General features: G+C 41.6%; 1 protein-coding gene across 3 annotated transcripts; it reads right to left on the bottom strand.

Moving 5' to 3' along the window:
* Positions 1-472: 472 nt before the first annotated feature.
* On the bottom strand, positions 473-21660 carry senp7b (SUMO specific peptidase 7b). 3 transcript variants are annotated; one of them, XM_028981236.1, is made up of 22 exons: positions 21522-21660; positions 21098-21202; positions 18001-18038; positions 17572-17790; positions 17383-17468; positions 15359-15522; positions 14699-14966; positions 12756-12832; positions 12148-12243; positions 10796-10829; positions 9588-9797; positions 6949-7193; positions 6336-6454; positions 5907-6023; positions 5677-5796; positions 5362-5454; positions 4550-4680; positions 3993-4054; positions 3352-3395; positions 3200-3268; positions 2476-2626; positions 473-1914 (listed from the first exon to the last, which is right to left on the bottom strand). In XM_028981236.1, exons 2-22 carry the CDS (start codon positions 21200-21202, stop codon positions 1768-1770), a joined length of 2595 nt encoding a protein of 864 aa, XP_028837069.1. In that variant the 5' UTR covers positions 21522-21660; the 3' UTR covers positions 473-1767. The 3 variants fall into 3 exon arrangements, 2 of the variants coding, with proteins under 2 accessions (XP_028837069.1, XP_028837070.1); XM_028981237.1 differs by lacking the exon at positions 9588-9797; XR_003749872.1 differs by lacking the exon at positions 3200-3268 and having other exon boundaries at positions 1782-1914; positions 3359-3395.
* Between the last annotated feature and the right edge of the window lie 1336 nt (positions 21661-22996).

Raw genomic sequence — 22996 nt, 5'->3', positions numbered from 1 at the left:
CACAAGGGTTAGTAAGGAAATGGCCATTCTTATACAGGTAAATGGTTCAAAGCCCTTAAAGCCACAGCAGGGCTCCTTCTAATAACCTGCAGATTAATCTGGCCATCCACACATTTAAATTAATGAGGGAGTGGGTGCACCATGGGGATCTGTCCTAGATCCTCTTCTTCTCCATATGCTCAGAATCTGATTGTTTGTCCCCCCAACAGGACATATTTCAGCAAAGCTATTATTAAGTAACAAGCAATTATTAGTATTATCAAAGGTATAGCATGTATAAGCATGCTTTACTGACATCAAATTTAAAGCAACTGCTCATTATCAAGGTATATACAGTTTTTGAGTGTAATATATATTTTCCATGATAAGCAATATTAATTATTCTAATAATTTGGTTTATATATTATAATAATACCATTGAACATCATTTTAATAATTTTAAGACAGGAAAAAAGCTACTAACTGCACAGAATTCCAGTTAAAAAAAAAAGTAGAAACTGCATTTATTGACAGATTTATAATTACAATAGTAGCTGGACAGGTTTTTAAGCAATTCTCAAAACACTCAACCTTGGAAAAGAAGAACCCTGAGACGGATGTCAGAGGATTCATCTCTAGCTTCTCATACACAATGAGGTAAAACACTTCTCATACAGGATCTTCCATTTAATTCCATGCATTTTACTTCTGTAAGTCAGACGGTCTGGACTGTCACTTCATTCTACAGAAGCCACTTTTCATGTCCTTTACTGTCCACATAGCTGATGTGAAACTCAATCATCTGGGCATTTACTCAGTATGTTGGATGCAACGCAGATGTGGGATTTGTGCAAAGTTAGAGTCAATCAATTTTTTTTATTCATGGATGCAGTGTTGGATGTGTAGCCTGTTAAGGCCTTACTAAACGTACAGGTTTCAGTAACTGTCCACTCTACATTAGTTTCAGCATCTGCTTTCTGGACAAATGTAACATGAAGCTTACATTTACATTTAGCGTACAAATAAAAAAATAATTAATTGCTCAATCCTATAGGCAAATGTATATCCTAGCTAGTGAGGCATTGTTAACAATAAATAACACTCTTGGCTATAAACAGTCTTAATGATTCTTCCATACATCCTTAAAACAAAACAAGCTGGTTGTAGAATTAAACTGAACTGAAATTAAATCCTTTTGACAGGCCACACATTGCTGTTGGAAAATGTACACAGTTTCGCAATAATACAGTGAAAATATGGGACCACACGAAGGTATCTGGCTTTGTCTTACTGAGAACACAACCTACAACCAAGGCACATAAAACCTAAACAAGGAGGAGAGAAGATCTGGATTCTTCCACATTTCCTTCTGATATTCATTTAAAAGCCAAAAGAAAAACTCTCAAAAATATATATAAATACATAAATAAATACATTTTATTTATATATTTTAGTTTTCAGGTGTGAGTGATTACACACATATTGAAAGTGAATACTGATATTGGGAAAGGAAAAACTGGATGTTCACATTCATAATGCTATACATTAGAAATAAAAAGTTTGGAATAAAGCTTCTACTTTCAAAATTGTAAGACTACTCTACGAAAAAAAAATACAAAACTTGCTTATTCAAGTAATTAATATTTCACAGGTTTTTATAAAATGCTATATACATTTAAACAGCAAAATATTACAGTTGACACTTCCAAATAAATAAAAGGTAAAAGATAAATATTTGAATTTGTTATTTCTAGTAAGGCCTTTACAGAGTGACAGCAGCAGAACTAATCAGGGGGGCTCCTCTGCCTGCCGTCCCCCCTCCCGTCTGTACAGGTGCAGCACCAGCTCCCGAATCTCCTCCCGCTTCCTCTTCACCTCCTGCCTCGGGAACCAGTGCTCCAGCCGCACTGGAAGCTCAAAGTGTACCACAGGGTTCTGCAGCAGTCACACATTATAGAAAAAAAAAAAAAAAAAAAAAAAAGGATATTATTTAGATATGATATAGAAGTATAATGTTCAGATAATGGAGCCAATCATAAATCACCAAACACCCCACTTTGAGATGAGACAAAGTTTGGTTTTAATGATTTCTATTCAAAGCAGCTGTGCTGATGAGCAGGGATCATGTCCTGCCAGGGTGGATTTAAACTGATGGCATATTCTGCTTTCAAGTCAAAGATCTTCAGTTAAGGGTGGAAACCCCCCCAAGACTGGCACGGAGCAAACTACCAACTATCAAAAAACAAAACAATAATAAACTTAAATGAGCAAACAGGCAAGAAGCTTGAACAAAACTTGTAAATTGTTCATCTAAACAATGCCCGAGCAAATGCATTCTGTGTGCATTCATTTATTTTTTAATGGTAATATGTACCGAATACTCTAAATGGGTTAAATGCAGAGGACAAGTTTCACTGTGTGCACTGTGTGCTGTGCTGCTTTGTATCACAATGACAATCACTTCTTCCACTATTAAGGAAACAAAGGGGGGAATACCTGAAGGAAGCTCTCCACATACTGCAGCAGATACAGACCACAATCACTGCTGTTGTCCTGCTGTGGGACCTTACAGTGTGAACCCTTCATGTTATCAGCAGTGAAGTGCCGGGGGGTTCCCTTGCGCAACTCCCACTCCACCTGCAGATAGCTGAGAGAGAGAGAGTGAGAAAAAGACAGACACAAGCACATACATAGATTGTATATGTATGTATTTCACCTTAACATTGAAATCAATGATGTGTATTCATGATTCCAAAACACACTCAAAATCACATATGTTGCATAGGCATTAAATGTTGATAAACCTGGTTTTTATTAAAATAAGAAAATCATCAGCATAAACTCAAAAGATTAATAGACTTGTATGGCCTTATGTTGCCTCCACCAACATCTCTTCATGTGGAAACTTAAAAATATACTTGTTCATTAAAACACAAAAAGCACATTAAATAAAAAAAAAAAGTGCATTGACCCAACCATATCTCAAAATACAATTCATCTACACTTTTCCCAGATGTCCAAACAGCTAAGTCAATGATTGTCTTTAAATCTTGACTTATTCTTTGATTAATACAGTCATTTTTTATTATATAGATTTGTTCTTGCTGAACTTTGAGACTGATGGCAGTATCTGAACTCATTGCATTAACTCGTGCAATGCATTTCAACACAGTATACAAGCACACATTCCAAAATCCACACACATGCACACACTACTCACTCCCTTAACAGCTGGTAGATCCGCTCATGTAAGGAAAGTTTCAGTGAGTCCAGTAACAGAATACAGGGCCTACAGACAGAAGGATTTATCCATATAAACACGTGGAAAATCGGTAACAGTGAAGCCCAAACAACATAAAAAGTAACACTCACTTCTTACACACAATGTTTCTCTGGCAACTCTTCTGGCAGCAGTCCTACACGTAAGACAAAAAAATCAATCAACTGATGCTTTTATCCAGAGTGACTTAATTAATCACAAATTTAGTCTCCCTGCAGTGATGGTAGCAAAGCCAGTTTGAATCTGTAGCCTGTCTGGTTGGTGGGTAAAGTTATCACCCAAAAGGACATTCTTATCAATAGAGATGAAGTACATCTTGAATCTCATGCATTACATAATATACATAAAGTGAAATATTTTTAAATGGTGTTGAACGGTGTTGCTTCTGAACGGTGTTGCTTCTGAGATACCAATGGTGGGAACAGGTCCTCCTAATCGTGCAGTACATTCTGATAGCGACTGCAGTTTTGACAGGCACATAAGTAATATCTGCTGAAGACAAATAATCTGGCACAAATTTTGGTATAACTAAGCACGTGACTAATAAATCTCTCTTGAATCTAATGGGTCAGTGAGAAACGCAAGGACATCATTTTTTTCCCCACTACACTAGTACATGGCAACCTACAATGTTCAAATCCTTTCTGAAAAAAGCTTTAGAATCATTTTTGGATTTATATCTGCTTTATATCAGCTGATTGTGTGCATTCCCTGCTTGTGAACGAGTGTTTACCAGAATCCTTTGCAGTCTCTGGGAGTCACTTGAGGATCTACCCTTGGTGGCATTGGCGTTACCTTTCCATAGAACACAAAACACCGTATGAATTTTAACCATCTTCAAAAGCCATTCCTGCCAAAGCACAGCAGAGCCATGTTACGAGTTACACATATTTTACTGTGTCTGTTAGAGCAGTTATAGGTTTTAATGATAGCCTAAAATTTTCATCTGTTTGCACTATTCTGACCGTATTTTCTGGTCCTATGAGTTCAATATCATTTATAGCCAAGAACAACTGCAAAGCTTGTAGATAAGTTTATTTTTTCTTTTTCAGTGTAAAAATTAACCACATAAGGGACTGGGTGTTCTTAGCGAGAGAACATAAAAATGCCCAAAAAGCAGATACAAAAAAACTGAGAACCAAACGTATGAAAAAGGTGTTTTTTGGAAAATCTATTATTAAAATAAATAAATTAATAAATAAATCACACATACCAGTGCACTGTGCAAAGGCCAGCACACATGTTTCATGTTCCCTTGCAAAAAGAGATTTTGGCCCTAAGCCTCCCTACCTTGGCTGGAAGCCTGGGCTTCGCATTTCCTCTTCACCCCGCTGCCCCCCTCCAGGGCCGGCCCTCTCCACTCCACATGCTGGGGTGTCTCCAGGCCCGGGAAACAGATGACCACCAGGTACCAGTGAGCCCTGCAATGATGAGACAGATGTACTTCACTGGACCAGTTTTGTACTTCATCACCCCTTAATTGGTGCTGTGGAGAACAAACTGTACCAGAGGAAAGAAACATTTAAATGAGCAGTGACTGTATTTTCTTTTATATAGGAACATGATGTACCATGTCACTATGTTGTAAAATTTCCAGACATACAAGAACCCCCTCGGCAATGAATAATGAACTATTTGGCAATGAAATCTGAACCTTATAGAAAGACAAGTGGATATTTATCTGCTCAACCTGTGCCTCACTTCCACATCTTGGACTTCAAAGACTGGACATTTCTGGAAAATAAGAATCTCCCCAACACCGATATGTCATGTCTGCCATTTCATGGGAGTGAACAAACTTGGACCCTGCCCAGTGTTCATGTCAGAATCAAATGGAGGAAAATTGACAGATCAAAATTGACAGCTGGTGGTCCAACCAGCCACTTACTTTCTTTTTCAGGGGTTTTCACACCTAATTGTCCCTGCAATAGAAGAAGGAATCAGAGGAAAGGCAATATCCTTCCAGCACTGCAGAGGAAGGCCGTTGACTGGGCTAACTGGACAGAAGATTCTAAAAAGCAAAGTGTGAATTTATGCAGCCGTGGTTCCTCTCCAATAAGCAGTTTGATTCAGGCAGGGTATGTGTGTGGACACATACTTACTCTTGATTAACTGGAACAAAGATAAAGTCTTTATTAAAGAGGTCCACATGTCTAGTCCAGGTCCTAACTCTCTGGTGTCGCCGGTACAGGGACCTTTAGGAAAGATAAATGCATTTTAACTGGCTGGAGAGCAGTAAAACCACATCTTTCAGCTCACATGACAGTCATAATAGGTTCAATTCATTTAGTGCATTCAGCTTCCCCTTGCAAGTGGATTGTAGCCCTAAGCCCTTTCCAGACGACCGTGGCGAACGTGAGCCCCCGCCACACACCGGGTGACCTCCACCCAAGCTGCTAAAAGACTGAGCTCCTTACGAGCCTTGGGCCGCCCCCTCATTTGAGGTGTCTTTGCGGGTGAGCTGCTTGTAGAAGAAACTGCTGAAGATGTGCGACCGGTCCTTCATCTCTTGGCTGGCCTTTTCCTGGAGTAGGAACCTAAAGGGGGTAACCAGAATTGGCTCAAACCATGCTACATGTCAGCCAAAAACATAAATGAATTAATCTTCACACTAGATTAACAAAGCACAAAAAATGTAAGCACTCACTTGAGGTAGAAGTCAATGATGACATCATTAAGAAACTCGCCCCTTTTAAGACACTCAAGATCTTCTGTTGTTACAGTGATTCCACCTTTGGAGGGAGGAGGAGGGTACTGAATTAACCTATGAAGAAAAAAAATATTTCATCTTCAATACACTAAGACACAAGACCCCCAAGCCTTGGTGTCTGAATGATAATTTGCAGTGATAGTTGACTAGTATGACCACAAAGTTGTTTCTCATTTGATTCCCCTTTTATTTTTGAATGGCATGGCTATGTTCTTAAAAAACGAATTGCAGCTGTAGCATAAATTAACATGAATACTGCATTCTAGCATGATCTATCATTATAATATTGCCACAAAAAAACACAAGTCATTTTGCCACGTAATTTCCAGAACCATAAAGCGTTCATTTAGTCCTGATTTAGTTTACCTGCGAGGAAACCCTTGGTTCCTGCGCTGGCTACAATCCACAGACTTGGAACCGAAGCTGGGGACACTGGGTTGGGACTGACTTTGTGCTCGGCTGGCCCTGACGCGAGCTGGGCTCTCCTGTGGGTAGAAACAACAAATTACATTCAAGTGCATCATTCATCAGTGGCCTAAATCCTCCCGCGGTTTTCCACCTCCATGCTAATCTGGCTGAGTGAAAAAGTAACAAGAGACAAATGAAAAGTAAACGAACAGAGCTTTGTTAATACTGGGCTAGAGAATGGAAAGAAGGTATTCGATGATAAATCTACTGAGAATGAATAAAGCCCATAGAAGGCAAATAAGAGCTGACAGCAGGTTGCTGGAACTTCTTGTGTCTCCGGAGAACATCTTGATGGCCATGGACCCCATTCACCCCCTTAATTTCAGCACCTTCTCTTCCATCTTTCCTACCATACCCTACCCCTTTCACTCATCAGTTCTCCTGCACACAATCATGCCATATTATTACAGAGCAACTTTATTCCCAAATTTCAACATCTCAGCCAAAACTCAATAAAACCCCTGTTGAAAACAGGAAAAGCAAGAAATTTGACCAGTAGGCTTTCTCCTACCTTATCTTGAACTGCAGGATGACTGGCACTGCCAGTCTCTGTGACTTGTCCCAGCAGAGAGAGGAGGTGATCATCCTGGGATCGACAGCGGATCAGACTGAGGCCATCGGCCCATGATAGGGGGCTAGAGAGCCTCGGCTGGCATGCACGTAGGCCCAGGAGGTCCATGATTGAGGTGAGCTTAGCAATCTGCACATCCTGCATGTGCTCATGTAGCACCAGCACAAGGAATGGACAGGCTTGATCTACACACACACACAAGCAATAATATGATTTAGAAAATTCAATTGACTGATAAAATTTTTTTAAAAAGTATAGTGTTCTATAAATGATGATACAATTGATCAGCCCTGTGTCCCCCATAAAAATATATTATATTATACACACAGCTCAAAAAAATAAAAGATAACACAATGTATCTCCAAGTCATTCACACTTCTGTGAAATTTAACTGTCCACTTACACTGATTGACAATCAATTTCACTTGCTGTTGTGCATATAGAATAGACAACAGGTGGAAATGATAGGCAATTAGCAAGACATCCCCAATAAAGGCATGGTTCTGAAGGTGGTGACCACAGACCACTTCTCAATTAGTATGCTTTCTGGCTGATGTTTAGGTCACTTTTGAATGCTGCTGGTGCTTACTCTAGTGGTAGCATGAGACAGAGTCTACAATCCACACAAGTGGTTCAGGTAGTGCAGCTCATCCAGGATGACACATCAGTGTGAGCTGTGTCAAGAAGGTTTGCTGTGTCTGTTAGCGTAGCGTCCAGAGCTTGTTTTATTTGCTACCAGGAGACAGGCCAATACATCAGGAGACATGGAGGAGGTCGTAGGAAGGCAACGACCCAGCATCAGGACCGCTACCTCCGCCTTTGTGCAGGGAGGAACAGGAGAAGCACTGCCAGAGCCCTGCAAAATAACCTCCAGCATGCCACAAATGTGCATGTGTCTGCTCAAATGGTCAGAAACAGACTCCATGAGTGTGGTATGAGGGCCTGACCTCCACAGGTGTGGAGTTGTGCTTACAGCCCAACATCATGCAGTATGTTTGCCATTTGCCAGAGAACACCAAGATTGGTTAATTTGCCACTGGTGCTCTTCACAGATGAAAGCAGGGTCATACTGAGACATGTGAGTCTGGAGACGCCGTGGAGAACGTTCTGCTGCCTGCAACATCCCCCAGCATGACCAGTTTGGCAGTGGGTCAGTAATGGTGTAGGGTGCCATTTCTTTTTGGGTGCCACACAGCCCTCCAATGTGCTCTCCAGAGTTAGTCTGACTGCCATCAGGTACCGAGATGAGATCCTCAGCTCCCTTATGAGACAATATGCTGGTGTGGTTGACCCTGGGTTCCTCCTAATGCAAGACAATGCTAGACCTCATGTGGCTGGAGTGTGTCAGCAGTTCCTGCAAGACGAGGGCATTGATGCTATGGACTGACCTGCCCATTCCCCAAGCCTGAATCCAATTGAGCACATCTGGGACGTCATGTCTCTCTTCATCCTCCAACACCACGTCACACCACAGACTGTCCAGGAGTTGGCGGATGCTTTAGTCCAGGTCTGGGAGGAGATCCCTCAGGAGACCATCCACCACCTCATCAGGAGCATGCCCAGGCATTGTAGGGAGGTCATACAGGCATGTGGAGGCCACACACACTACTGAGCCTCTTTTTGACTTGTTTTAAAGGCATTACATAAAAGTTGGATCAGCCTGTAGGGTGTTTTTCCACTTTAATTTTTAGTCTGACTCCAAATCCAGACGTCCATGGGTTGATACATTTTTGTGGTCACATTGAACTAAGTTTTAAATAAGAATATTTCATTCGTTCAGATCAAGGATGTCTTATTTTTGGATTCCTTTTACTTTTTTGAGCAGTGTATATATACACACACACATACACACACACACAGTGCAAAAGTATTAGGCAGCACTAAAACCAGTGAGAATAAAACCAGTTTATCTAACAAAAATGTGTCAAACATCAGATATTGATTCTCCCATTGCAGAATTTCCTTGTTTTCAGTAAACAATGACATTATTGATATATTCACTTAACTGCTGTTCATATTCGGAAACTTCTGTACGTCTATATAATAATTAAGTCTGTCTTATCTTGTTTTATTTGCAATTTTTACTTGTTAACAGCCCATTGTTAAAAGGTTGGGGTCTATTCTCATTGGTGAAATTGTATAATGGAGATTTTAATAAAAAAAATAAATACCTTGGTTAAACGAGAAAAAAATAAATATATATATGCACTTTATATGCATTGGAACCAAAAAAATTGCTGGTTCTCCACAGCTGTTATTCTATTAATCCTAATCAATTAAAGGTTGGTTTGTAGACTTTTGTTTGTAGGAGCTCATTCATTAATTTCGAAAGTTGCCAAAGTTTTCTGAAATCAAATGAGATGAACGATTTTAAATAATTCTGTGTGTTTTAGTTTTAGATGCTTCCATCCAGAACAATTTCAGATTTCTGTCAAAATGATACCTTTTTTATTAGTTTCATTACGGCCTAAAACTTTTGCAAAGTATTCTATATATTGCAAGAATTACAGTGTTTTACAATTCAAACTGCAATTTCAATAAGACATGAACTGATAAAGGTGTGGGTGACCACACCTCACCTGTCCCCTGAATACTCTGGACTGCAGAGAGCTCTGTCTGCAGCAGTCGTGCGTAGGCATCAGACACGGCCAGGAAAAACAGGGAGCAGGCCGCCCAATCCGTGTGATCAAAAAGTGGCCCGTCGCGAGCCAGAGCCCCATCCCAAACACCATACTCCTGCAGCTCAGAGGGCACCACACTCAACGATACTTCATCCTCACCATCCGCTCCTGTCAGGCAATGTGAGATTGAACATTTCTGCAGCAAATGAATGCTTGCAAATAACAAAAAAAAATGTGCAAGGTATAATCCTGCATGGAGTTATTGCATGAGAAGTTTACAACCACGCTCAGAGGGCACGATCCTGCCAGCTTAGGGACAATGTTGGTGGAGAGTCAAGAATAGCCCAATGCCCAGATACCACCCTGTAAGCGTCTTACATGCAGAGAGGACACACAGAGCGAAAGCGACCTGCCGTCTCCCGGGAGGCAGCAGAGGTGAGACACAGAGAGAGTCAGGCCTATAAACACCATCCTCTGCATGCCCGTAAATAGAGCTTTAATCTGAGCTCCTTAGCACAGATCTGTGCGGAGAACAACAGCCATGACGCTTCTGAGCGAAAGGTCACAGACAGTTGAGGAGAGGTAGAGGAGTTAAGCCCTAGAAGCCCCACACTGCTCTGAAGGTCCTTAAGCCCCTCAAGCCCCCAGCCTCGTAAGGTCCAGGCTAAAAAGATGCCGGAGGAGATTGTGTTCCGTCACAGCAGGAGGCAGCAGACGGGCTAAGAAGGTTTGGAACCATTAGACTGACATTTCCTTCCTCCAGTGAGATTTCACTGCCCTAACAATATATTATAAGGCTAATATGGGTCAATTTTTTTCAGATGATTTAATGGACAAAGCAAAATGTTAATGTAACATCAACTATGTCTTCAGGAATAGAAACTAAATAAAAAAAAATAAAAACAGGGAGCACTTGTTACTTGAATTGAATATGAATATGAATATTCAATATAAATTGATTGACATTGTGAAACACTGCAGCGCAGTACACGGTAACACAATGAAATGTGCATTTAACCATCACCTTTGGGGGGGCAGTGGGCAGGGTACTACATAACTAGGGTATTACATTTAACTGTCAGGAAGCCAGGCAGCAGGGAAGCACTGTAAAGATGACTTATGAAATATGACTGAACACATTACAGAACAAACCTTTGACTGATTACCTTTCAGTGGGATGGAGATGCCATCATCGGTGATCTGTAAGGGAGAACAGAAAGACGTGTAGTGAGTATGAAATGACAACACAAAAAATGACCAGCCAATATCCAAAGTTCTAAACCGAGATTTTCGGTGTAAATTTCCCACTTGTAGGACTAATAACGGATCTTATCTTATCTTCAAAAACTCATTTCGCACATGTTGGTCAGAATGACACAACCAATGAATGGGATGACATGCTGTTTTACGAGTCCCTGGGAATGGGGGGAAAAAACAAATTGTGACACAGTAACCTAGTTACCACTTGCAATGCATTTAAACTTCCTCTAATTTAACACAGAACCCACCATCAGAACCGGAATGTGATGCCAATGCTCTTTTAAACAACAACATTTTTTTAATAGGGGAGTCCTTTGAACTGAATTCTACTCGCAAGATGGTCCAGAAGAAGGTCATTTTTGCCAGGTCTGCAGTTTGTTAGTGCCATTATTGTTCCAATGTGTGAAAGACCTAAAAGTGCTCTGGATTAACAAGTGCTTTGGCATGGGGCAATGAAAGTAGCTATTTTTTTCTCTGCAAGGCTCTCCTAGTCTCCACATGTTCGAGAATGCTGAGGAACAGATGTCCTTCATTAAGATAAATTGCAAGATGGGCCTGATTTTGACATTCCGTACTCCGATGTGGAAAGAAAAAGAAAAGGGACAGAGAGTAAGATAGTTTCATGAAGGAAATGCGTAGGCATTGGCCACACATTGTTCCTGATGTGAACACATGTTGTACGAGTGTCAGTTATCAATGCATACAGCCACCATTCTGAAACAGGTCATTGAAGGCGTCTTCTACACTAACTACATTCAACTAGAACTGTATTATATCTGGCTGTTACATAATGTTACATAATAGCCTAAAGAAAAGATGAACATGAATGCATTTGGGAGGCATGCAAGATGCATACATCCAAACCGAGGGTTTAGTTTTCAGTATGATAATGCATCACATTTAGGATCCATGCAGTCACTTTCAAATCTATTTTTCCGGAAACTACTTTTGAACTGGACTCCAATTGAGCCAGGAACTTTTACATGTCTCACCAAAAATTACAGGGCTATTTAAGCACCTAAACCACACACCTCAACAATATTTGAAATGCAAGTAGTGGTCAAAAATATCAAATAAGTGCTGGTGTTTGAGCGGAACAGCTTGGCCATGCCTACTCGAATCGTCTATTAAAGTAATAGCACACCTCACACAATATAATTTTTAATGCATAGCTTGTCAGTGTTCACACTCCCATACTATCGCAATTAGGTGAAATACATGCACACATGCAAACACATAATACCAATGTTTGGCTCACCACGACAGTACCACTGCTCAGGGCCTTCAGGACGCCAACATGGAGCGCAGAGAAAGGTATCTCCATAATGTATGGCACACCTTTCTCAGCAGAAGCCTGTTGGGGCACAGAAAGCACAAGCCATGAGTCCAGCTCTGCAGTCTCAATTTTATTTATACCATCGCTATTCCCCTTGATTAAGCACCAAGCTATATACAATTTGTGTGTCTGCCTGTGAATGCACACATTTACAGCGGTTGGCCTAGCGGGTAAAGAAACAGACCCGTAATCAGAATGTTGCCACTGAGGTACCACTGAGCAAAGCACCGCCCCCACACACTGCTCCCCAGGCACCTTTCATGGCTGCCCACTGCTCATTAAGGGTGAAGGGTTTTTCTCGCCGTGTGCTGTGCTGCAGTGTATCACAATGACAATCACTTCACTTTCACATTTGTGCATGTGTGAGAGGACTTTTAAAAACGCACAACTGTGAAACATGTCACTGAATACAAGACATCTTGCGGTCAACAGCACTGCAGATCATAAAGTCGGATTTATGCTACATGTCAGTTCTTCACCGGGGAGATAAAATAGCGTTCCGCTCTCCTCCATATGTTCTCATGTCTTACTTGCTCTGCATGGTGCTGCTTGGCGGTGACATCACTGGCGCATTCGTCGCCTCTTTCATCATCACTAGACAGGACAACTAGGAAAGGGAGAGAACAGGACAAAAACATCAGCAAGTACTGTGTGTCCTGCAGGCAATAAAATCAGCTGGAAGCAGCCATGTACATGGTTTTGCGCAATGTTTCTGGACTCTCAAGAACATGTAGGGACATCACATTATTTCCACTGACATATCCTGTCTACAAGGGGTGTCAGGGGCAGGAGAATGAAGAAGAAATGCAGGAGATGGACGCAACGCTTCACCTGGGCGGGTGACATATTGAAGTGGGGGGTGGTGAAAGCTGTCAATCAAGCCAACAGACTCCTCCCTTAAACATTGCACATATAACATAATGAATGCTGACTGAGTGTCAGATACACTCTCTCTCAGGTACAGGAAACTGTATCACTGGCTTAAAGGGCTTTAGGAGAGAGTCCGGGACAGGGGTAATCTCAGCGCTGCCTATATGGGGATGCGGCTCGGAGGGAGAGTGCTGACTGGATTCTGCTGGGACACCTGAGAAAAAAAAAAAAAAAAAAGCTCAGGCTTACTTTACCACCTTTCGCAACATGGCATGGAAGCACTTTCAATTCTTTAATAGATTTTTTGTAGAAATATCCTAAACATTAATTAATAATAAGAAGACCTTTATTTCTTAGTGTTTACTAATAAAACGACACCTTGGAAGAAGCAGGTGTGTATGTAGATAACTGGAAGATTGAGTATGTGCACACTTTTACACTAGTATATTTCAAAACATCAGAATATTCAATAATCTAAACCTTAATTTATGCAAATAAGACCAGTATCTCAAATATTACATTAGTGAAGAACATAGTGTCTTTTTTAAGATGCTCAAGAACAGCAGTAACAGCAATGAATTCCTGGTAAAGCAAGAGGAGGGAGGGGATTGGGCCGTACTCCCTCTCCAACAGCCGTGGGACTAATGGGCTTTAGTGGGAGCTTTGGCGGGTGGAGGTGGAGGTAATCTCTAGTCCCTCTCACCCCTTCATGACGACCACACCAGCTCAGGAAACCGGCATGCAGGCGGTCAGAGGGCTCAGATGCAGTCAAGGTAGTTAGGAACACATACAATCTGCAATTAAATTCCCATTTTCTGTTATGATTAATCAATCAGGCAATTAAGTAATACCAGGTATTCTGCGCACACACAAACCAGACCACACAGACTGTGCTCAGTAAGCAAACTATTGTGAAATTAACTACAAAAGGCACATCATCCACTTTTTGTAACGGTAATAATGACGTATGGGAAATCCACTTAATATTTCCCCAACCCAGTTTTCCCAAATGTGTTTTTGGTGGACGACGCAGCGTCATCCCGAGATCCCTGATGTCATAAAAAAAAAAAAAAAAACACACACAAAGGAGCGTTCCGAGAAACAGAAACTGAGACCTAATGAGGAAGAGAGCACTTGAGTTTGCGCAAGGGAGAGAGCACAATGACAAGGAATACCAGGAATCAGGCAGGATCCCTGAGTCAGTGACAGGAAGAGCTCAGTGTTGGATGAAGCAGAGCGCTGTCAGTGGGGCAGGCCACCCGGACTCGGGCCCACTGCTGGCGTCAGTGCGGCCACTCAGACTCCTCAGTCAGCATTCAGCTCGGCGCCAGCTAACAAACCAACGACACAGAGGCTCCTGGGATACGCCATGTGACCATGCCAAGTCTGCAGCGCAAAGCCAAAGCGGCAGTTTCCACACAGCAGAGTGGTTATGTAACCTATCTCCACCGACAAGATGCTCACAGGCACAGATAAAAACCTGCCTCTTCCACATATCCATGCTTATGATTGTAAAATCTGGATTCTTTATAATTATTATATCATGGTAATTATCATATCATGGTAAATGCTTCACGTGAAACGGTTCAAGGAAGCCACTTACTGGGTTCTGTAGGCACAGGTTTGGGCTTCCTGAGAGGTTTTTGGTTCAGGAAAGGAAGGGAACTCTTCCTCTGAATATCCTGGGTGTGACTTCTGGGGGGGTCGGGTTCCCTGGTCCATGGGGACAGAGATGGAGAAGTGGGAGCACTCCTGCCAAGAAGACGTGGCGATGATCCCTTGACGGACAGTTTTGCCTGTTTCTGTGGTACATTCTCTTCGCCCAGCTCTTTCTCCTCAGTTTTCTGTTTTAACCTGCAGGAGGCGCTGTCCTTTTGAAGTAAATCGGTAGAACATAGAATTTATTTTCAAATTTCTCAGGACACAACAGACGTAATTTCACAAGCAAATTCACTTAAAAACTTTCTGCTTTCCTGTTCATGGATTAACCCTAGTCCTCGAACAGTTGCATTAAAGATCTCTTTTAGTCTAAGACTATGCTTAATCCATGACCAGGAAAACAACCCTTCATGTATTAAATAGGTATGTTTCATTTTGGCAATGGGTCTACCAGACACACATATATAAATCTGCATACATCAACAAAACAAAAACCTTCCGCCCAATCATATTAATGAAAAAGCTGCTGAAAGTTCCTGCACCACCTTCTCCCTTCACATGGCTAGTAATACATTTTATTTGGGTTTTGAGTGCTTAAACTTACCTCAGATGCCTCACTACCAAAGTCAGAGGATCTTCTCTCAGGGCCCTTCTTAAGTACATCTTGCCACTGGTCCTCTGTGTTTGAGGACTTCAGTGTCTCCTTCCATGGTGACAAAGATGCTGTGGGAAGTGAGCAAGACCTGCTCTTCCCTACCTGTTCAGAATCTAAATGAAGCAGTACACATAAATAATTAAGAAACAGTCAATACATCTACAGACTCGTCTCTTCTCTGAAATGACCACCGGTTGAGAACACAGGGTCCCAGTTCCGAAGCAGAAAGTCGTGTGAGAAAATTAGGACACCCTATGAAAGCCTGAATATTTTAAAATATATTTGGACATATGGATATTTAATATCAATTTTAATGATATTGAGGGATCCAAATAATATAACTAAAAATAAAAAAAGCCTTTTTAAAACTTTCTGTGAAATGTCATTTAAAAAGAATGCAATTTCTGGTGAGGAATACAGTAGGACACGCCCACATATTATCCCACTTAAAATGGTTAAAATCACGTCAGGTGCATATGATCAGTACATTGTTACCCAGCATTGTAAAGGAGCCTCGCCCTGGTTAAACCTCAGATTAGTTTGGTGTGCTCCTGACTGGTGAAGTGTTGAAGTGAGCACCATGGTGAGATCTAAAGAGCTGTCTGATGTCCTCAGAAAGAAGATTGTGGCCGCTTATGAGTCTGGTAAGGGATTCAAAAAGATCTCAAAAGAATTTGACATCAGCCATTCCACCACCTGAAAAATTGTTTACTAGTGGAGGACATTCAAAACAACTGCCACCATGCCCAGGTCTGGCCATCCAAGCAAACTGACCCCCAGAGCAGACTGTAAGATGCTCAACGAAGTTATCAAAAATCCTAAAGTGTCATCACGGGATCTACAGCAGGCTCTGGCTTCTGTCAATGTGAAAGTGCATTACTCTACTATCAGAAAGAGAGTACACAAGATTGACTTTCATAGGAGGTGTGCAAGGAGGAAACCTTTGCTCTCTAAGAGAAACATTAAGGCCAGTCTGAAGTTTGCCAGAGTGAACGTAGACAAAGACAATGACTTCTGGAATAATGTTCTTTGGACAGATTAGTCTTTACATGAAAGATAGCCCTCAAACATCTCACAGCTGAAAGAATTCTGCGTTGAGGAGTGGGGCAAACTTTTTTCTGATTGATGTCAGAGACTGGTAAAAGGTTACCAAAGGCATCTCACCGAAGTTATATCAGCCAAAGGGGGCAACGCTATTTATTAGTGGGTAGGGTGTCCTTACTTTTTCCTCCATTAAAATACACATTTTTGTCCATATCTTTTTTTTTTTATGTGTAAAAAAAGTGTTACATTTTGTTGTTTAATTGTAATTAAGTCACTTTCTTTTCCAGACATACATGAAAACACGATTGGACATTTGATATGTGAACATTTCCTAATAAAGAGCTGATTATTTAATGGGGTGTCCTAATTTTCTCATATGACTGTACATCCTTGTGATCTATGGGTGACCTGACGTTTGAAAACTGTGCTATTTGCAAGGAAAGAGGAAAACAAGGAAAGGGAGAGCAAACAAGTGTGGCATGGCTCTGGTTTTAACAACTCCATAACGTTTAAACATTTGTTTATTTATTTCAGATATGAGACCAGGAACATGGCAACGTGAAGAGAGCCTCAGACATAGCAGCTGCTCAGCATTAAACCAACAGCCAGAAAGTGGGCCATGGCACAAGCATGCACATTTAAAAGGAAAACTGGTCATTAGAGCACAAATGAGGAAAAAGGGAGAGTTTTCCTTCATCAGCCACTTGATAATCAGGAGCAGCCATAAGGCCATGGTTTATTTGACTTGCACTAGAAGGAGACAGTGGCCCCTGCTGTCTCCGACACTTGGGAAATACCATGCTGGAGATTGTTTTTTTTCAACGTTGAAAGGAAATACTTCCAAAAGCAAGGCTGCAGATGAAATCTGTATTGAAGTAGACCATGCTGAAATTTCTGCTAATTCTTCCTTGTTATTGTAGAGGTCTTACCGTAACGTCTCAACCAAGGAGAGTCATGCGTCTCCTTCAGTTTTCCTTTGCTGCACAGGCTGTCAGATGCTCGCTTAGGGCGCCAACTTGTGGAAAATGAACGGAGACACTGACGTAAGTAGTGCAACAAGGTTCTTCAAATCTCACAAAAATACAAAGTTACTAATTGTAACTTCTAATAAAACCCACCTATGCAGTTCAGGTGACTGAGCAGATGTTCCAGGGCTTGAGTGTGGTCCATTGTTAGGTGTCTGTGAGGTCAGACGCCTCCTTCCATCTGACAATGAGCTCCATTTATCTATACTACATGATGTGGTCCCTTTTGCCGTTTGTGCTTTGGTCATAAAGTCATGTTTCTTCTCACTATCATGGCCTCTGTCCGTCTTCAGAGAAAGTGTAAAGGACAGCCTAGCAAAAACATTTTTTTTAACCTGTTAAAATGTTCCACATACTAGTAGCAAATCATGACCAAATATGGATGTGGGCATAAACACGTTGTGAATGTGTCATATGGTATGAATACTGTAAGGGCCATGTTAACTGGTTGAAGTCTGACATCTGCTGCCAGATATCCGTACTGCACCTCGTTTAATTGAAACAATAAACTTTGGTCCTTACCTGCCTGTAGCAACCTTTACACCATAACTGCACTGACTCTGTTGTGAAACAAAAAAAAATTATATTATACTCCAGGATCAACCAAGAAAAATCTTCATTATATGAGTAATGTGATGTGTCAACAATTTAAACTAAAAAGCTGTCAAAACCTATTCGGAGTTTTGACTGGTCTTAAAATGTTTTCTATTTTTAACCAGAATAATTTGTGAACCCATATACACTCAATAATATACTCAAACGTTTCAGAAAATATTTGTATATATTTTAAAATATTGACTCTCCTACACTAGTTTAAGCACTGTGTGATGCCTCAATACATAAATAGCATATCCCCTATCTGAAGGATATGGCCATGATTTCTAGTGTTCAGCATATTGTGGGCCCAGTGACTTTACCCAGCCATGTACATTTACATTTACATTTACAGCATTTGGTAGACGCCCTTATCCAGAGCAACTTACAACGTGCTTTCAAGTTACCATCGATGAAGAGATAAATTCCGGTTCACTAGGACCCCAACTATGAATACAATCTTTTTATTCACTCTGTTGTAGATTCTGTACACAAGTTCGACAATAAGAAAGTTACAATTTAATCTAAATATTCAGTAAAGAGGAAGGTCTTGAGCTGTCGTTTGAAGGTGCTCAGTGACTAAGCTGTTCTGACCTCGAGGGGAAGTTCATTCCACCACCGAGGAGCCAAGACAGAAAAGAGTCTAGATTAATGTTTTCCTTTTACCTTTAGCGATGGAGGGACCAGGCGAGCAGTACTGGAGGCTCGGAGTATACGAGGTGCAGTGCGAGGTATAATAAGGGCTGTGAGGTAGGATGGTGCTACTCCATGTTTGGCTTTGTAGGCCAGCATCAGTATTTTGAATCTGATGCGTGCAGCTACTGGGAGCCAGTGGGGTGGTGTGGGAGAATTTGGGAAGGTTGAATATCATGTAGGAATTACTCAAATTTCTCAAGCGAGAAACTTCACAACAGACCTATTACAATCAAATTTTTGAAACAATTTGTCCAAATTTGCTGATCAATTGAGAATATTTCAAAAGGACAGGACATTCTATCCAACTTTACAGTCACTTATTGTACAGAATGATTTGACTAGTATGTTCCAATGTTCTGAAAAAAATGTCTGTTTATTGCAGTACTTTTATAAAGTCCCTGACAAAAGTCTTATCTATTTTGTAGAAACACCTGCTATTAACCTGATTTCTAAATAATCAATTGGTGTTATAAATAGCTCAATTGAAAAGCTAAAACCCTACCAAATGATGTTTAATGCATTGAAATTAATTTAATCAAAACAGAAAGGTTCTGTTTTTGGCAAGACAAAAGTTTGTCGCCTATACAGAAATTGAACAAATTTACTGCAAATACAACAATATCTCAGCAAATGAAGTAGTGATGCTGTGAGATCCAAATGTAATATCTTGTATGACTTCCATGAGCTTGAAGGACTGCAGCCATGCGGTTTGGCAAGGATTCATACAATTTATTGATTATGTCATCAGGAATAGCAAAGAAAGCCACCTCCCAGAGTTCAGCAATATAAATAAAGTGAATAATAAAGTGAAGTGATTGTCACATGTGATACACAGCAGCACAGCACACGATGCACAGAGTGAAATTTGTCCTCAGCATTTAACCAATCACCCTGAGTGAGCAGTGGGCAGCCATGACAGGCGCCCGGGGAGAAGTGTGTGGGGACGGTGCTTTGCTCAGTTGCACCTCAGTGGCACCCTGGCGGATCGGGATTCGAACAGACAACCTTCTGATTACTGGGCCGCTTCCTTAACCGCTAGGCCATCTTTGGTTTCGTCTTCCATGCTTCCTCTTTCATCCTACCTCACAAATGTTCAATGATGTTCATGTCTGGCCAATCCTTGAGCATCTTCCAGCATCCATCTTCTTCGCCTTGAGGAACTTTGATGAGGAGATGGAAGTATGTGATGGAGCACCATCCTGCTGCAGAATTTGGCCTCTTTTATGGTTGGGAATATAAAAGGTAGCTAAGATTTCTTGGTATTTTAGACTATTGATGATGCCTTCCACCCTGCAGATCTCTCACACACACCCCTACTGGATGTAACCCCAGACCATGTTTTTCCACCACCAAATTCACTGTTTTCTTGGTGAATCTTGGATCCATGCGGGTTCCAGTAGGTCTCTTGCAATATTTGCAGCGACTGTGGTGTAATTCAACAATCTGAAAAATCCACCTTCTGCCACTCTTCCAGCATCCATCCTTTTAGCAGGCTCTGGGCCTTGGCAAATGCCACACGTTTTTTCAATTGTCTTTTGTTTGGTGCTGGCTTCTGGGCACTGATTCAACCATGGAGGCCATTTCAAGACAGAATCCGACAAACTGTTCTAGTCGACACAGGGACTTCAGGTGACCAGGTCTCGTGGAGCTCTGCTGCAGTGGAAAATGGGTTGGTCTCGGATTTTCTAGCCAACAAACGGTCCTCTTGAGCAGTTGTCTTGCGGGGTCTGTCTGACCTGGGCTTGTCAAAAATGTCTACGGTCTCTTCAAATCTTTTTTTTTTTTATACTCTGTACTTGACGCTGAGACACATTGAAGGTGTCAGCCACATCAGCAGTGGATCTGGTCTCTTCTTGATAATCAACACTTTAGTCTCTACATGTTTGTAGAGGTCTAGTTGCAGTTGATGTGAAGGTCTAGTGTACTGGGGTTCTTTTTATACCCACCTGAGACCTAAATGATCCATTATTAGTCACAAGTGAAGTGCATACAACAAGGCGACAACACTTATGTCTCTGCAAAAACTGACCTAATGGGCCTTACCAAGCTTTGAACATTAGAATACTTTTTTGGCCGTTTTGTTTTGCACTGAAACATTATTACAAAACATGAGTCATTTCTTGTAAAAATATTTCAGCGGCACCTGAGGTCAATTTGTACACAAGCGACAAGACTTTTGTCAGAGACTGTATAATCTATAATCTGCGTCGGGAAACATCAAATAAAAATCTTGCTCAAGACAACTAAGCGAATTTGACAATCCTGATGCAGCCCAAATGAAGTTTGGATCTCTTTTATAGATCTGCTGCCTGTGAGAGCAGCCCTTTACCTCGCACGGTCTGGTGTCCTGCAGCCGGGTAAGTGGTGACTGCATCTGAATGCTGCTGGCCTCTGATGGCTGTTTTCTTTTGGGGATCCGGAATGGAGTTCCCATCTAAAGACATAAACAAAAGGTCTCACAGTTTCGAACACAACACGCCTAGGGCCGAGGTCAAAGACAGGCACCTTTAAATACCATGCAGAACAACCGCTGTCCACACTGTCCTCTAGTTGTTTACTGCGGTTATCCGGTCAGCTACAGAAATGGCTGTCAGCTTGATTAGGTACATGTTGAAACATTAAACACTATGAAATTAGCCCTCTTTTAAGCACTGGCTACAGCTTGCCAATGAATTATAAAACAGTAATATATTCGGAATTTAACACAGCTAGCGATATAAGCGAGGACGTAAACAAAGAACAAGTGCTATTACCGTAATCGTAATATGGGAGCACAGCTCACATTTCGCCCATAGACGGACATAAGAGTTTTATGCCAGGTGTACTGAACAAAACCCTTCTATGCTCTTCTACAGATTTAGCATTTAGATACTTCCTGTTTGACGCTTCGGCGGAAGCTGTATTAAAAACGGGGAGGGCCTTGCCCCACTGCATTATGGGATCTGTAGTTTAAGTGTTAAACCGCGACTTAACCGGGAGTCAGTAGAGTTGCTGCGGGAGCAACATAAGTTGGGGATATTGTTGTCTCATGCTCCTCACTAGCCTCATGATGTGTTTCTGAGGCAATGCGTTCCACTCTTCCACAAGTGCTAAACGCAGTTCTGCCGGGTCACGTGGGGGTGGGGTACGATCATTCAGTCTCTGCTTCAACTGGTCCCAGACGTGCTCTATGGGGTTCAGGTCAGGTGACATTGATGGCCATACCATATGAGGTACTCCAACTGCCTGAATTCTGCCACAATGTGGTGGAGCATTATCATCCATTAATAGAAAGTTGGGGGTGTGCTGGCAGAATTGGGGGATGATGGTGGGTTCTATGATGTCTCTGAGGTAAGAACGTGCAGGGACTGAGCCATGTACAATAACCAAATCGGTTTTGCGCTGACTGGTGATGCCTGCCCAGATTGTTGCTCCTCGTCGCTTGACCTCAGTGTATCGCTCACCTCGCATTCTCCAGCAACGCTGACACGACACTAATCAGTGAACAGGACGGTGGACCACTGCTGCATTGTACAGACCACGTGGCCTTGTGTCCACTGCAAACGTTCACGGCGGTGTCAGTGGAGTCTCCTGCAACGGTCGTCTGGCATTCAAGCCAAAGCGGTGCAGTGGGTTGCGAATGGTTTGTCTGGAAAGCCTAGTAACCCGCATCTCATAAACGGGCCTGCAGCTGTGTGGCAGTTGCATAATGATGTCTGAGTATGTAGGTCCTTAGGTAATGGTCATCATTCCAGTTTGCCACTGCTGGGTCTGTCATGAACTCTGCCAGTAGTTCTGTGTCTTGATGCAAGTCTGCTGATGACACTTTGAGACACATAAAGTTCACGAGCAACATCTGACTGCCTGGTGATGCCTCTCATCCATTAAGTGACGTTGTGGAGTTATTGGCTGTTTGAATAATGAACTTGGAATGAATTACTGACAATACCAGCTTTTTATACCCACAGAATGTTGAAATTGATGCCACGTTGAGAAAGGTTGTCTCTTGGTATTGGCCCCAATATATGGAACTATGAGGCACTGTAAGCCCAATACAATTGCCTCCCTATCCCAAAAATGTCTGAAGTGAAACAAACATCGAATAAATGACATCCACTAAGTCTCTCACAATATCCCTAACTTATTGTGAGTAGTGTATATATCAACACTGGGAACAGATCCTTCTCCTGTTTCATCTTGGTCTTATAAAGTTGAATGTTTACATCGTTCCATGCGTAATTGTACTCTC

This window comes from Denticeps clupeoides, chromosome 5, assembly GCF_900700375.1.
Source record: "Denticeps clupeoides chromosome 5, fDenClu1.1, whole genome shotgun sequence".
Lineage (NCBI taxonomy): Eukaryota > Metazoa > Chordata > Actinopteri > Clupeiformes > Denticipitidae > Denticeps > Denticeps clupeoides.
This window is presented reverse-complemented; position numbering and strand designations above follow the sequence as displayed.

Coding starts and splice junctions, on each gene's coding strand:
- senp7b (XM_028981236.1), bottom strand. CDS start 21,202: ATGGGAACTCCATTCCGGATCCCCAAAAGAAAACAGCCATCAGAGGCC. Junction 15,523..17,382: donor TCCTTGGTTGAGACGTTACG/GTAAGACCTCTA, acceptor TGCTTCATTTAG/ATTCTGAACAGGTAGGGAAG. Junction 6,455..6,948: donor ATCCTGCAGTTCAAGATAAG/GTAGGAGAAAGC, acceptor TTCTACCCACAG/GAGAGCCCAGCTCGCGTCAG.